A 15,000-nucleotide genomic window follows, 5' to 3' on the forward strand; every position below is an offset into this window, starting at 1 on the left:
TTTTAGGCATTTATGATCATGAGAGTTAAGGCCCTGTCACGCACAGAGATAAATCTTTGGCAGATCTGTGTTTGCAGTGAAATCATGGACATATTGTTCCATTTGTACAGAGCAACACACCTAGCACCGATTTTCCACAATTTCACTGCAACCACAGATCTGCCACAGATTTATCTGGGCAAGGGACTGGCGGGTACCAAATACCAGTTTTAGCCAAATTAATGTCAAAAGTTCCTTGCAAATTTGTAGCATTGTACATGAAGAGGTGAATTGGCCACATCATTCAGTTCCGGAGAAGCCTTTATTTTACCCTATAGGAGAAGCCTTGCTTTGTTTCCGACATTCAGTGTTCTGACTACTCTGCATACCTGGCCATTACCAAGAAATGTTCCTGAATTCCTAAGAGTTTTGTTTCCAGGCTTCACCCACTGAAGAGAGATTTCAGGGTGAACAATGAGCGCGATCTGTTTCTCCTGCCGGTAATGGTGAGCAGCGCCGGGCACTCGCAGAACTCATTATTTATTAGGTGAAAAGTTGGCATTAAACAGTGACATTTTAAACTGGAAAATATAGGCTCAGCAAGACAAATGCTCTCCACAAAGCCCTGCAATCTGCCCGGCAGGTCACAGTCACTGCTTAGATTGCTTAAAAGAAAAAAAGAAAAGGAAATTCTAATAAAATTCACATGGTTATAGAATGAGTTTCAAGTTTTGGATAAGGCCACGTCGGCGGTGCAGTCCCGATTTTGCTTGTGAATTCCGCAATCAACCCTCAAATCGAGTGGGATTTATGCAAATGTGGATTTTGGGAGTATTCCCATGTGAAGCCAAGGTGGGGCTTCAAGGGAATCTGTCAGGTGATTTTGTAGTACAATATTAATCTCATCTTTAGATAAGGCTTAATAGAACTATCAAAATCACTGAAGAGCTACCAGGGACATCAACCTTTGACACTTAGGGGTACTTTGCACACTACGACATCGCAAGCGAGATAGTCCCCGCCCCCGTCGCAGCTGCGATATCTTGTGATAGCTTGCGTAGCGAACATTATCCCTACGGCAGCTTCACACGCACTCACCTGTCCTGCGATGTTGCTCTGGCCGGCGACCCGCCTCCTTCCTAAGGGAGCGGGTCGTGCGGCGTCACAGCGACGTCACACGGCCGGTGGCCAATAAAATCAGGGGGGCGGAGATGAGCGGGACGTAAACATCCCGCCCACCTCCTCCCCTCCTCATTACAGCCAAGACACAGGTAAGGAGATGTTCCTCGCTCCTGCGGCTTCATACACAGCGATGTGTGCTGCTGCAGGAACAAGGAACAACATCGTAACATCGGTACTTCCGAAATTATGGAAATGACCGACACTACACCGATGATAAGATTTCGACGCTTTTGCGCTCGTTAATCGTATCAAAAACGATTTACACACTCCGATCTCGACAGCGACGCCGGAGGTGCGTCACTTTCGATTTGACCCCACCGACATCGCAGCTGCGATGTCGTAGTGTGCAAAGTGCCCCTTACTGACTAATCTGACCTTACACTCAAACCAGAGCAAAAAGGTTTTAAAAATGGAGACATTAAGGGGAATCTGTCAGGTGATTTTCTAGTACAATACTAATGTTATCTTTAAATATGGCTTAAGGGGACCTTTCAGGATCAGTAAGTTTTATTGCCCCTACCTTATCCTGTTATCTTGTTGTAAGCTTTGTAAAATTCAGTGACTCCTGCACACTGCAAATTGGGATTCTGATCTGGCTTATATATCCTGAGTCATATTGCAAAGGATTGTCAAAAATCCACTTGTGACTTTTAGGATCGCTACTTCCAATAGGTGGCGCTGTGCTAGAGTTTGTCTCCTTTACTGGAGAGACAATTTGAATATTTCCCAGAGGGGCATTGCAGCTATAAGTCCCCTTACCTGGCAGCCAGACTGGCTTGCAAAGTCTCCTTAAGGAGAATAGTGTTCCCCCGTGGAATTTTAGGGGCATTGCAGCTATAAGTCCCCTTACCTGGCAGCCAGACTGGCTTGCAAAGTCTCCTTAAGGAGAATAGTGTTCCCCCGTGGTCCTGCACACTAGTCAAGTGTATGTAAATACAATTTGCATATTCACTGCCCCCCCATCTCTCCAGTATATTCACTAACATGTCTGAGAAGTAGGAGGGAATATGGGTGGGGGCCAGCAGTGCAAATTCAGTTCAGATTTATTATCACTGATGCCAGCACTGAGAGGTGGGAGCAGGGCATATGCAGTTTGTATTTACAAATGCTTGACTAGTTACTACGGTATGTCAAACTGAATATTATGGAGCTTACAACAAGATAACATGATAAGGTGGAGAAATAAAACTTACTGATCTTGAAAGGCCCATTTAAAAATAACATTAATATTGTACTAGAAAATCACCAGACAGATACCTTAATGTCTCCATTTTTTTTATGGCATAAAAGTAAGGGTAGATTAGTCACTAAGCGTCAAAGATTGATGTCCGTGGTATGTTTTAAGTGATTTTGACAGTTCCATTGATGTCTATGGGGTGAACAAAAAACTCAAATGACTCAAGCATATAAAAATATAAAAAAAACGCTAGCTAGATTTTGCCATTTAAGACATTAAAAAAGTCTCAAGAACTGAAATAGTTGTTTTTTCTTTGTTTATTTTAAGGGACAATTTAGTGCTGATGAACTGATGAAAAGAGTAGAAAAAGTTAGATCCAGCACCAGCTTAATTAAAATCTCAATCATTAAAATGAATCCATGGAAAAGTAAAAATTCAATGGACATTATGGAATTAATACAGGGCCAGCAACCGCTGCATTTCGAATGAGTTCGTCCTTAGTCATGGACATTCCTTGGTGAGCGGATACGCCGTTGGATGGTGGTGGTGTGCCGATGCAACATTTTCTCCATTCATTGAAGAACATATGGATTAAGTTATTAAATGGATTCTTCCATGCAAAGGTATTAAGTTTTTTTAAATTATGCAAAATAACCTTTGTGTTTTATGGTGGTTATTACAAAAATACGCTCCTATGTCTAGAAATTCCTCTTAGACAGTGACTATGTTGCCCCCTGGGGTTCTTTAAACTCTATTTCAGAAAATCCATCCCATGAGGCCAGTGAGTGTGGTCACAAGCTCAGTACCACAACCTGAATCCTCCCATACATGGTCGAAGGCGTAATTTCCTGATATCCAATAAGAATTAGGGTCTGGAGACCTTCCTCAGGCTTTATAGTCTGTGGACACCAGTAGAACATGACTGATCTCCATTGTGAAGGCACCAAATGCTCCTCTTGGGTGGATATTGGATGCCACAATTAGTGCCTGGAGACCTTTCTCAGGCTTTTAGTCTGTGGACACTAGTAGAACATGACTGATCTTCATTGAGAAGACACCAAATGTTCCTCTTGGGTGAATATTGGACGCCACAATTAGCATCTGGAGACCTTTCTCAGGCTTTCAGTCTGTGGCCACCAGTAGAAGATGGGTTGTGTTCATTGAGAAGACACCTTCTCTTGGATGGATACTGGATGTCACAATTAAAGCCTGAGAACGGTCTCCAGACGCTAAGTCTGTGGCCACCAGTAGAAGAGGACAGGTCTCCATTGAGAAGACACCAAATGTTCCTCTTGGATGGATATTGGACGCCACAACTAGTATACAAACATAATAGCCACACAAAGAATTTTTTTTTTTAAATCTAATTATAACCTTTTCTGGGATCTACATTAGTACTGTATTTCATTTCAGGACAGTTCTTAAGCAAAAATATCCAGTTTTTAGGATGATAGATCGCCTATAAATGTCAAGTCTACAGCCGGCATGTTCGCTGAGTCTAGACTGTAACTCCACGGACGTCACAGCTAATTCTCAGTAGAATAAATCAACAAAAAAGATTTTTGCGAGCCTGAAAATCACAATGTCACGATGTCATGAATATTCCTGGAGGAAGAAACTCACCCCTTCCCCCCATTACTGATAATGAGTACAGCAGCTGCGATCCAAAACACAGTTCAGAAATAATAGGATGGGGCGCGCTTCAGACATGATGAATAACAAACGCCTCCCCGATAACAAAAATCACTGAAGTAATGAAAAATACACACAACCACTTCCAAGCTGTAATCCATGTGGGAACCGGGAGTGCCGCACTTAGGATCTCAGCCTCGTGTAGAAATAACGTCATGTTTAGGCTTTCAAATATAGTCAGAAATGTTGGAAATCGATCTGCAGACCCAGGTCCATCAGTAAGTATTCTATGGCCATTGGATGGGGACTATGTCAATCCCCAACATCCGCAGGTCTTCTTTGGATTAGCCGGTCTCACATGACATCACATGCACATCATGATGCACCTATGGCACCAGGCCAGTTAATCCAAAGAGGAACCATGGATTCTGGCAGTTACGAGATGGTTATCAAAGCTCCCAGCCAACGGCTACAGATTACTGATGTGTCTGGTGGACTGAATCCTGTGAATCGATTTGCACCATCTCTACTCATGGACAATGGTTCTTTGGAAAAAAAAGTGATCTCCTTTCTACAATTGGAAAGGAGAAAGTCAAGTAATGGGCTCCCATCTGCCAATAATAAGGTGACAAAGTTCTCGTACGTTGGACAGTTTGTAGAAAAGCCTAAATACGCACGAAAACTGTCCTTTACCAATGCACCGAATTTCACCATTCTAGAATCTGGAGACCTTCCTCAGACTTTTAGTTAGTGACCTCCAGTAGAAATTGTCATGTCTCGAAAGAGGAAAAGTTAGATATTCATCTTAATTTCCCACCGGCAAAAATGGACATCAAGAATGTGAGAAATTCCATTGACAGTCCTGCCAGTTTGAGCATACATAAATTTCTGCCAATCACTGAATGGACCACCCACTGGACTCCTAGCCCAAAACTAGCAGGACCGCCCACTGGATTCCTAGCCCAGAACTAGCAGGACTGCCCACTGGATTCCTAGCCCAGAACTAGCAGGACCTCCCACTGGATTCCTAGCACAGAACTAGCAGGACCGCCCACTGGACTCCTAGCCCAGAGCTAGCAGGACTGCCCACTGGATTCCTAGCCCAGAGCTAGCAGGACTGCCCACTGGATTCCTAGCCCAGAGCTAACAGGACCGCCCACTGGATTCCTAGCCCAGAGCTAGCAGGACTGCCCACTGGATTCCTAGCCCAGAACTAGCAGGACTGCCCACTGGATTCCTAGCCCAGAACTAGCAAGATTACCCACTGGATTCCTAGCCCAGAACTAGCAAGATTGCCCACTGGATTCCTAGCCCAGAACTAGCAGGACCGCCCACTTGATTCCTAGCCCAGAACTAGCAAGATTGCCCACTGGATTCCTAGCCCAGAACTAGCAGGACTGCCCACTGGATTCCTAGCCCAGAACTAGCAAGATTGCCCACTGGATTCCTAGCCCAGAACTAGCAGGATTGCCCACTGGAGTCCTAGCCCAGAACTAGCAAGATTGCCCACTGGATTCCTAGCCCAGCACTAGCAGGACTGCCCACTGGATTCCTAGCCCAGAACCTAGCCCAGAACTAGCAGGACCGCCCACTGGATTCCTAGCCCAGAACTAGCAAGATTGCCCACTGGATTCCTAGCCCAGCACTAGCAGGACTGCCCACTGGATTCCTAGCCCAGAACTAGCAGGACTGCCCACTGGATTCCTAGCCCAGAACTAGCAGGACCACCCACAGGACTCTTAACCCAGACTTATCAGGGAAATAAATGAAAGCTACCGAAACCTATTGCAAAAACTATATACCGATACGATCAACTCTTCCTTCTTTGTAACTGTCACCATTGTGTCACGCTCTGCTGAGACCTCTGGAGGATCCAGAATCAGAAGGTCACTGTAGTTTAGTTAATTGCAGATTATCTTTAAAGCCCACACAATGTTTATCCTGAGTAGGAGGATATTTAATTCCATTCGGTGCTGAAGGGGTTAAGCTTTTCTTTCTATCTTGATAAGATTGATCAGTAGCTGTTAATCTCCGCTAGAGCAACTCCCTTCTGCTATATAAACCCACTCCTTACACTCTCCTACGCTGACTATGGTTAATTCTATTCTGACCATTTTGAAGGAGAAGTTGAGGTGTTTGTTTCAGTTGCAGCTGTGAAGTTTCCTATTGCAGAAGCTGAGGAGTGCTATTTGTTGTGTCTTTCCCACCCGTTTGTCTTACCTTCCTCATGTTGTTTTACTGCACTAATAAGACTAGTGTCTTGCTGGCCTTCACACTAGTCAGGGTGAGTTCAGGGCCAGCAAGTGCCTAGGCACATGACGGCGCATGAGGGAAGGGCCTGTCTAGGGTTGTTAGGGAGTGCAGGGATCAGACGCCGGTGAGTGTAACCTGTTTCCTTCTCCCTATTGCCAGGGCCTTCCGTTGTACATCTTCCCTGGTTTTCCCTTTGTGTTGCGCTACCAGTCAGGCGTCCCCTCGCACCAGGCATGACCGTAACAAGCCGGTGGTAGATTCAACCTGAAAGCTAAAAAGGCGTTCTACTGGATGAATCAGCACTATCAAACTGGACGACACATTAAAACAGATCCCCGTACATACGGTATTAGGTGATCCTCCTGAAAATCGTCAGCTTTGGACAACTTTTATTTATGTACGAAAGGCTTAAAGGGATTGTCCACCTTTGTGGACAATTTCTTTTTTTACTTAAATTCATGTATTTGGAGATAAAAATCACTTTTGCAATTGGATTTTAATCAACAATTTTGCATGGTTTCTTTTTACAGGTTCTTTTGTTCCACCATGCACATTCAAAAAGGGTCATAAATCAGCTGAAAGGAGCTCAGAAAGACACAAACTCCCCGTCCGACAGGCACAGCGTGCTCACTGAAGGATTCTCAGATGACTCATTCTGCAGTCGGCAATAGATCGTGCAACAAGGAGGCTAAAGTAGTCAAACTGTGCAAAATTTTTAATGAGACCCAATTGCAAAAATGATTTTTAGCCCCAACGACATGCAATTAATAAAGCAGAGAAAAAGTTTCCCCAAAAGTGGACAACCCCTTTAAGTCAAAGTGCAGTATGATTCTCCTCTTCTCGTGGCTCGGTGGGAGCGCTGCTTGCAGGTTACTAATTGCCGTATTAAGCAGTCTTAGATTTCATTGTTTAATATATATTTGAAGACTAATTATTTTTTCTTTGTGATTTTAACTTCTTGGATGATGAATCATTGCAAAAAATGAAAGGAGGTAAAGCAAATACTTGTAGGATCTGAGCTATACTTGGCACGTCTTTTGGAGAAGTGACCTTACACCCCTTGCCTGTAGCAGATGTACAGAGCTTTGCTGAGACATTTCTTCCCCCTGGCGCTGTTATCCCCTATGAAGTTATCCTCGGCCAAGTCACCCCAGGACAATAGTTCAGACGAGTTGAAGCAGAAATCCGCCCCATGGAGATGTCCTCATACAGGAAGCACGTCCCGGGCAGATTACTTCATTGTTCCGCTGCACATTTGGAAGCTTGGATTATGCACCACGACACTGTCTTTAGAGAATCTCCATGATGTTGTGTTTAAGGGTGCAATTTTGGCACTTCAATGGCCCCATAATGGCGCAAGACCAGAAGTCAGGGCTGCAAGTGCAATGTGTGTTACCCCTGCTGAATAGGCGACACGGCTCATTTCCAGTCCCTGGCGTTTTGGGCAATTTTAGGGTTTGCACCTTAAAGGGAACCAAAAAAAAAAGTTTTCCTGCCGGCAGTGCATGCACTGATGAAAGACAAAACTCAAGCAGCGCATGCGCCGTTGCTCATATTCGTCTACATGATAGTGTTTATTGGTGCAATATTTGGCTCTTTAATGAGCCCATAATGGCGCAAGAGCAGGAGTCAGGGCTGCAAGTGCAATGTGTGTGACACCTACTGAATGGGCGACACGGCTCATTTTCAGTCCCTGGCGTTTTGGGCAATTTTAGAGTTTGCAACTTAAAGGGAACCAATCAGGGTTTTTTTTTCCCCGCAGCAGCGCATGCGCTCTGTGAACAAGAACAATCCTATCTGCGCATGTGCCACCGCTGCTCATATTTGTCTCCACTGTGTCTCCTGGCGGAAATCACGGAACCAACCAAAAAGGTTTTTTTCCATGAGGCGGCGCATGCGTGGATGAAAGACAAAACTCAAGCTGCGCATGCGCCAACGCTGCTCATATTCGTCTCCATGATGTTTTGTTTATGTGTGCAAATTTTGGCGCTGTTATGGCCCCATAATGGCGCAAGGCCATGAGTGCATTGTGTGTGCTCCCTGCTGAATGGGCGACACAGCTCATTTTCAGTCCCTGGCGTTTTGGGCAATGTTTAAGGTTTGCAACTTAAAGGGAAACAACCGCCTGTTTTTTTTTCCTGCCGGCGGTGCATGCGATGATGAAGACAAAGCTCAAGTTGCGCATGCGCCGCGGCTCACATTTGTCTCCATGATGTTGTGTTTATGTGTGCAATATTGCCCCTTTAATGGCCCCATAATGGCGCAAGACCATGAAGAAGGGCCTGCAAGTGCATTGTGTGCTCCCTGCGGAATGAGCGACACGGCTCATTTTCAGTCCCTGGCGTTTTGAAAATCTTTAAGATTTGCAACTTAAAGGGAACCAATCATCAGATTCTTTTTCCCGGTGGTGGCACATGCGCTCTTTGAATAATAAAAATACTATCTGCGCATGTGACGCCGCTGCTCATATTAGTCTTCACTGTGACTTCCTGACGGCGGTGCATGTGATGATGAAAGACAAAGCTCAGGTTGCCCATGCGCCGCTGCTCACATTTGTCTCCAGGATGTTGTGTTTACGTGTACAATTTTGCTACTTTAATGGCCACATGATGGCGCAAGATGATGAGTCAGGACTGCAAGTGCATTGTGTGTGCCCGCAGGTGAATGTGCGACACGGCTCATTTTCAGTCCCTGGCGTTTTGGGCAATCTTTAAGGTTTGCAACTTAAAAGGGAACCAATTATCAGATCTTGTTTTCCCGGTGGTGGCGCATGCGCTCTTTGAACAATAAAAATACTATCTGCGCATGGGACGCATCTGCTCATATTAGTGTTCACTGTGTCTTCCTGATGGCGGTGCATGCAATGATGAAAGACAAAGCTCAATTTGTGCATGCGCCGCTGCTCACATTTGTCTCCATGATGTTGTGTTTGTGTGTGCAATTTTGCCCCTTTAATGGCCCCATAATGGTGCAAGACAAGGAGTCAGGGATGCAAGTGCATTGTGTGTGCCCGCTGCTGAATGGGCGACACGGCACATTTTCAGTCCCTGGTGTTTTGGGCAGTCTTTAAGGTTTGCAACTTAAAGGGAACCAATCATCAGGTTTTCTTTCCCGGTGGCAGCGCATGCGCTCTATGAACAAGAAAAATCCAATCTGCGCATATGCTGCCGCTGCTTTTATTTGTCTTCATGGTGTCTTCCGGTGGAGATTGCGGTATGCACATGTGCCAATTTCGGGGCCATTTTATTGAAGGAGTCATCACAACAGCAATGCCAACAGCAGTAACGGTGGCGGTGGAGCAACATTAAAATAGGCAAGGCAGGAGGAGGACCCCGCATGACCCCGTCCACGCCCCTGACGGCACACGACCCCCGTCCACGCCCCTGACGGCGCACGACCCCCGTCCACGCCCCTGACGGCGCACGACCCCCGTCCACGCCCCTGATTATGTATAATCCATACCACTTTTGCCCTGCCCACACCACTTATTGGCAGATTTCTGTGAATACTTTATATTTGCAAAAAGCTGACAATCAGTGGTGGAGGTGTGGTTGGACTAGGAGACACGAGACATCTAGTCCTGTAGAGATTATCTCCTGCTGATAAAACACTCAGTTTATTAAGACAGCAAAACACAGCCTCGTGAGTGACACATCACTGGAATCAGGGTCTCAGCCCCATCATGCTGCTCTCAGATTACATAACAAGAACCTGCTTACAGATTCCCTTTTAAAGACATTTCTCAAAGCTGACAATCTCCTTTCAGAATAAATCCGGACCAGGAAACATTAAAAAACTGCCCTTCACAACATTGGACGGCCGCATAAGTGATATCTTTGGCTTTGTGCCCACAAGAGAAAGTAACCGTGGATTTTGCCATGGAAAGCCTGCAGATTTTCTAGATAAATCTGCGAGTTTACACAAGTGCAGACACTCCACATCTTATCCTGTGGGATTTGGGGAGTGCTGTATCAATGCTGCGGTATTTGCGGCTGCGGAAAATGCTGCAGATTTCACGCAGCTGCACATAACTGCATGTCCATTATTCATGCGTTATTATCTGAGAATTCCCGCTCCTCCACTATAGAGATACAGGGCGGGAATTCTGCACGGTTTCCGCAGGTTTCCTACAACAATTCCGCAGATATACCGCAGCAATGGATAGCTGCGGATTCCAGGGAGTTGCTGCGTGAACCTGCGGAAAAACCTGCAGAAAAGTCCCCAGGTACGATCTCCCGTGGGCACATGGCCTTATAATTAAAAATAAAAAAAAAGATATCAAAGAGCTTCAATGCATTGACAACTTCATCCACCACATATGCAACATGCAAATTGTTGTCAGTAACAATCAGTGGCAGTACAAACATTGTTATTATTATGTTTTGGGCTATTTTTTACCTCTGAGGTTCTTACCCGTTGCATTGGAGAGGGCAAGTGACTCCATGGAACCTCTGGGAGTTTGTTCTGTCGGAGTTAACCCTTCAGTGAATTTAAGTGCATTGATTGGATGTCTTGTTCGACACTGTTGCGAATTCTTGTTTTTCGCATCCGGAACCCTTAGACTTGACCTGGCCTCATTGAAGCTGTGGGTGGAGGCGTCACTGAAGCTCTCCTGCTGTCGGAGTCTACCTTGGTAGTAGTCATCTCGGCCTTCCTGAGAGAAGCTCTCGCTGTGGCTCATCATGGACAAGCTTCTTTTTTGATTACTGAAATGCTTAGCCCACATGTCAGACTGGGCACCCGCTCCCTGTCCAGGACTGTAAGAAGTCCTTATGTTGCACTGACTGAGAAGTTGCAGAGGACTCTGAGACTGGCTTCTCTCCATCTTGTTGTTATAGTGGTAGAGTTCATCGCGGCTTCGCCAGAGCTGGTCCCGGTTTAGACTCGGGTTTTGACTCGATACACTGAGCAAATCCATCTGCAAAGAGAGCGGATCGACGTCGGTGGAAAGTCTATTGGAGGCCACATGTAACGGATTCATGTTGCTGTCCTCCAGCTTGGCTTTGTTCTTGCCGATCTTCGCGCTTCGTCGGGATTCCTTTGCTCGAGCATTCTGGAAGGCAGAATCCGAGGAATCCGAGCCGTTGGGATCTTCGCCCACGCTGCATGCTCTGGAGCAGAAGATCTGCCCTTGCTTGGGCAAGAAAGGTCGTCCCAAAAGTGACTTTTTACAGTGGGCGCAACAAAAACAGTTCTCTGTTGCATGCCAATGTTGGCCGTCGTAGGTCATCTGTCCCTGGTCAATACCTGTGACAGAAAAGATAAGGATTAATGACGTGCCTGGAAATCTTGTGGTCTATATACAATGTATGATAGCTCTCCAGTCTTTAACGGGATAGTCCAGGATTACAAGACATGGCTGCTTTCTACCAAAAACAGCGCCACTCCGATCCACAGGTTGCAGCCCGGCTCAATTAACTTACAAGGCGTTGTGATTCCAGACACAACCTATGAACAGGTGTGGTGCAGTCTGTATTATATGGCAGCTATCCAGTTAACTGACCGTCTATGTACCCAGTTTCCCCGAAAAATAAGTCATGGTAGGATTTTGGGGGCTTTTTTTTAGTATGCTTAAAATATAAGCCCTACTCCAAAATTAAGCCTTAATTGAGGTTCTATAAGAAAGTGTCCTCCAAGCAGCTAACAAATGTAAAGAATACAGCAGGACTCTTCTTCAAAGAAAACAGACACCTCCAAAAGAAAGCAGACCCCCCCCCCACTCAAAAAAAAAAAAAAAAAAATTGCACTTACCGGACCCCAAACAATTAAAGGGAAGCGGTCACCCGATTTTGGCCTGCTAAACTAAAACTAGCACCTTAAGCAGCGCCTGTGCTGCATTCTATAAAGGTGCACGTTACCCCCTGACCCCCAATGTAGACCCCACAGATACCTTTATAAAATCTCCCGCCATGTATGTAAATTGTCCGGACTGATGGGTGTCCTAATCTGCACCTTCTGTCCTCTTGTACTGATTAATGTGGATATAACGCCCAAGGCGGGCAAAATCTCGCGTCAGCTCAGACATATTTCTGGTTCGCACAAGCGCACTTTGCTCTGCCTTATTGTGGGCACTGCAGAAAACATAAATGCGCCTGCGCAAGTTGGCGAGTTCTCAGTATAGGCGCAAGATTTTGCCTGGCGATGTGGATGAAGCGAGTGACATACATCACCCACATCTCCGGGCAAAATCTCGCGCATGCGCAGGGAACTCGCCAGTTTGCGCAGGTACACTTATGTTTTTGGCTTTGCCCGCAATAGGGTAGAGCGAAGTGCGCCTGCACGAGCCGGGAATATGTCTGTGCATGCGCGAGATTATGCCTGCCTACGTGGATGGCGCCTGAGGTGTCATCCCCGTCAATCAGCACAGGAGGACAGCGAAAGGAGGAACAGGAGGCGCAGATTAGGACGCCCATAGAACTGGACAATTTACATACATGCAGGGGATTTTATAAAGGCATCGGTGCCGTCTACAGGGGTGTCAGGGAGTAACATGCACCTTTATAGAATGCAGCACATTAACTGCTTAAGGTGCTAGTTTTAGGTTAGAAGGCCAAAATCTGGTGACAGGGAGTAGCTCTCTGTTCTAACTCATACTCCTGAATTGGGGATCCCTTTATGAGACCCATTAGCCCTGACAAGTGTGAGAGAATACAAGGCATTTTGTATTCTATAGAAACCATCTTGTCTTATAAGTGAATGATGTCATAGAAAGTTTCACATATCTACACTCACCCTTGCGGCTCTAATTGGTGCATGGTAATTTCTTTGTTTGAGGTACTATATAAACTGATCACATGATGTAATAAAGCAGAAACTTTCAGTACACCATCCTTGGCTGTGCTGTATTAATTTCTCCAAGCGCTTGTAAAACAAATCTTATTAATTTGGAGTTCCAAGGGCATAGATTGAGTGAATTTCGCTTACACATGTTAAATGGACAGTGGCTGTTTTCATAAAATAGATCCCTTTTCTAAATCTACAGACTGGAAACGGATTTATTTATTGTTAAGAATAAAAGCCTCATTTTTTAGAAAAAGTTCGATGGTAGAAATGACAATTTTTGAAAAATGACACCCCCAAGTACCAGTAAGAAGGCGTCGGCAACGCAGACAGGAAACTGGGAAAAGGATCACCTCTTTGCATCGGCGTAAGATGACCTTTGCTTCCTTGGAGTGAGATAACGATCATGTCTACTTCGTTATACGATAGAACAAAAGGAACGACAACAATTTGGGCAGAATCGATGCTCCAGATGCATTGGGTTAAAATAGTTTAGACTTGTTCCAACGGAATCAATTGAATCTAATTGGAAATTGACAACTTCTTGGAAGAATTTCAGAGTTTTTCAAAACTTTTTTCTTTTTTTTTTCCACCCTTACAACTGGCGGCCATATGCCCTAGAGATAAAATGTCGGACAATGTTTTCTCACTTTAAAGAAAAGCAAGGGCAGGATGTAAAAGATACTTCCAAAAAACACAGATGGGAAAGTGTTTTCTCAAAGGGAAAAGTCAACAATAGACCATGCTGTGAAAATGACTGGGGGTGACACTCAGAAATGTGAGCAATTACTGTTTAGCAGGAGAGGCCCGAGATCAAAGGAGGTTTATAGAACTTGCAAGGAGGAGAGAGAAAGCAAGTTGGGTGGGCCGAATGCTCCTTATTTATTCTGTGTATTTATCCGAAAAAAGTCAATCTCTCTCCTACGACCCAAACAAGTATACAAGATCTGACGTAGGGAACGGAGTGTTTGTGCAATCACCCCTATACTTTGTAAAGGAGGGTCGTTTTCGTAGAAATTGGCTTATACATACTAAGCTGGGAATTAAGGATTTTGTTAAAAAATTTGTAAATGGTCCAAAGTGTTTTCGATCGAGGGCTCAAAAAATGCACCAAGCTATGCTGGATGAACGGGACCTTACCCTGCGCAAAATACGCTACATAATCAGTGGAAACTTTAGAATGTTAACTCTGATAGAAAGGACGAAAGAAAGAGAGAGGACGGGAGAGGGGACGGGAGAGGGGACGGGAGAGGGGACGGGAGAGGGGACGGGAGAGGGGACGGGAGAGGGGACGGGAGAGGGGACGGGAGAGGGGACGGGAGAGGGGACGGGAGAGGGGACGGGAGAGGGGACGGGAGAGGGGACGGGAGAGGGGACGGGGGAGGGGACGGGGGAGGGGACGGGGGAGGGGACGGGGGAGGGGACGGGGGAGGGGACGGGGGAGGGGACGGGGGAGGGGACGGGAGAGGGGACGGGAGAGGGGACGGGAGAGGGGACGGGAGAGGGGACGGGAGAGGGGACGGGAGAGGGGACGGGAGAGGGGACGGGAGAGGGGACGGGAGAGGGGACGGGAGAGGGGACGGGAGAGGGGACGGGAGAGGGGACGGGAGAGGGGACGGGAGAGGGGACGGGAGAGGGGACGGGAGAGGGGACGGGAGAGGGGACGGGAGAGGGGACGAGAGAGGGGACGAGAGAGAGGACGAGAGAGAGGAAGAGAGAGAGGAAGAGAGAGAGGAAGAGAGAGAGGAAGAGAGAGGACGAAAGAGAGGACGAAAGAGAGGACGAAAGAGAGGACGAAAGAGAGGACGAAAGAGAGGACGAAAGAGAGGACGAAAGAGAGGACGAAAGAGAGGACGAAAGAGGACGAAAGAGAGGACGAAAGAGAGGACGAAAGAGAGGACGAAAGAGAGGACGAAAGAGAGGACGAAAGAGAGGACGAAAGAGAGGACGAAAGAGAGGACGAAAGAGAGGACGAAAGAGGACGAGAGAGGACGAGA

The 15,000-nt window shown here is 46.2% G+C and overlaps 1 protein-coding gene across 4 annotated transcripts in view; it reads right to left on the bottom strand.

Moving 5' to 3' along the window:
• The window catches only part of PRICKLE2 (prickle planar cell polarity protein 2), a 336,416-nt gene that overhangs the window by 8,171 nt on the left and 313,245 nt on the right, over positions 1-15,000 (bottom strand). For 3 of the 4 annotated variants that reach the window (XM_075321373.1, XM_075321376.1, XM_075321375.1), the window contains one exon: positions 10,622-11,470. In XM_075321373.1, the coding sequence (XP_075177488.1) occupies positions 10,622-11,470 (849 nt within the window). The remainder of the gene's footprint in view (positions 1-10,621; positions 11,471-15,000) is intronic. The other variant, XM_075321374.1, reaches the window with a different exon arrangement.

Source organism: Anomaloglossus baeobatrachus, chromosome 8 (assembly GCF_048569485.1).
Source record: "Anomaloglossus baeobatrachus isolate aAnoBae1 chromosome 8, aAnoBae1.hap1, whole genome shotgun sequence".
Classification (NCBI taxonomy): Eukaryota; Metazoa; Chordata; class Amphibia; order Anura; family Aromobatidae; genus Anomaloglossus; species Anomaloglossus baeobatrachus.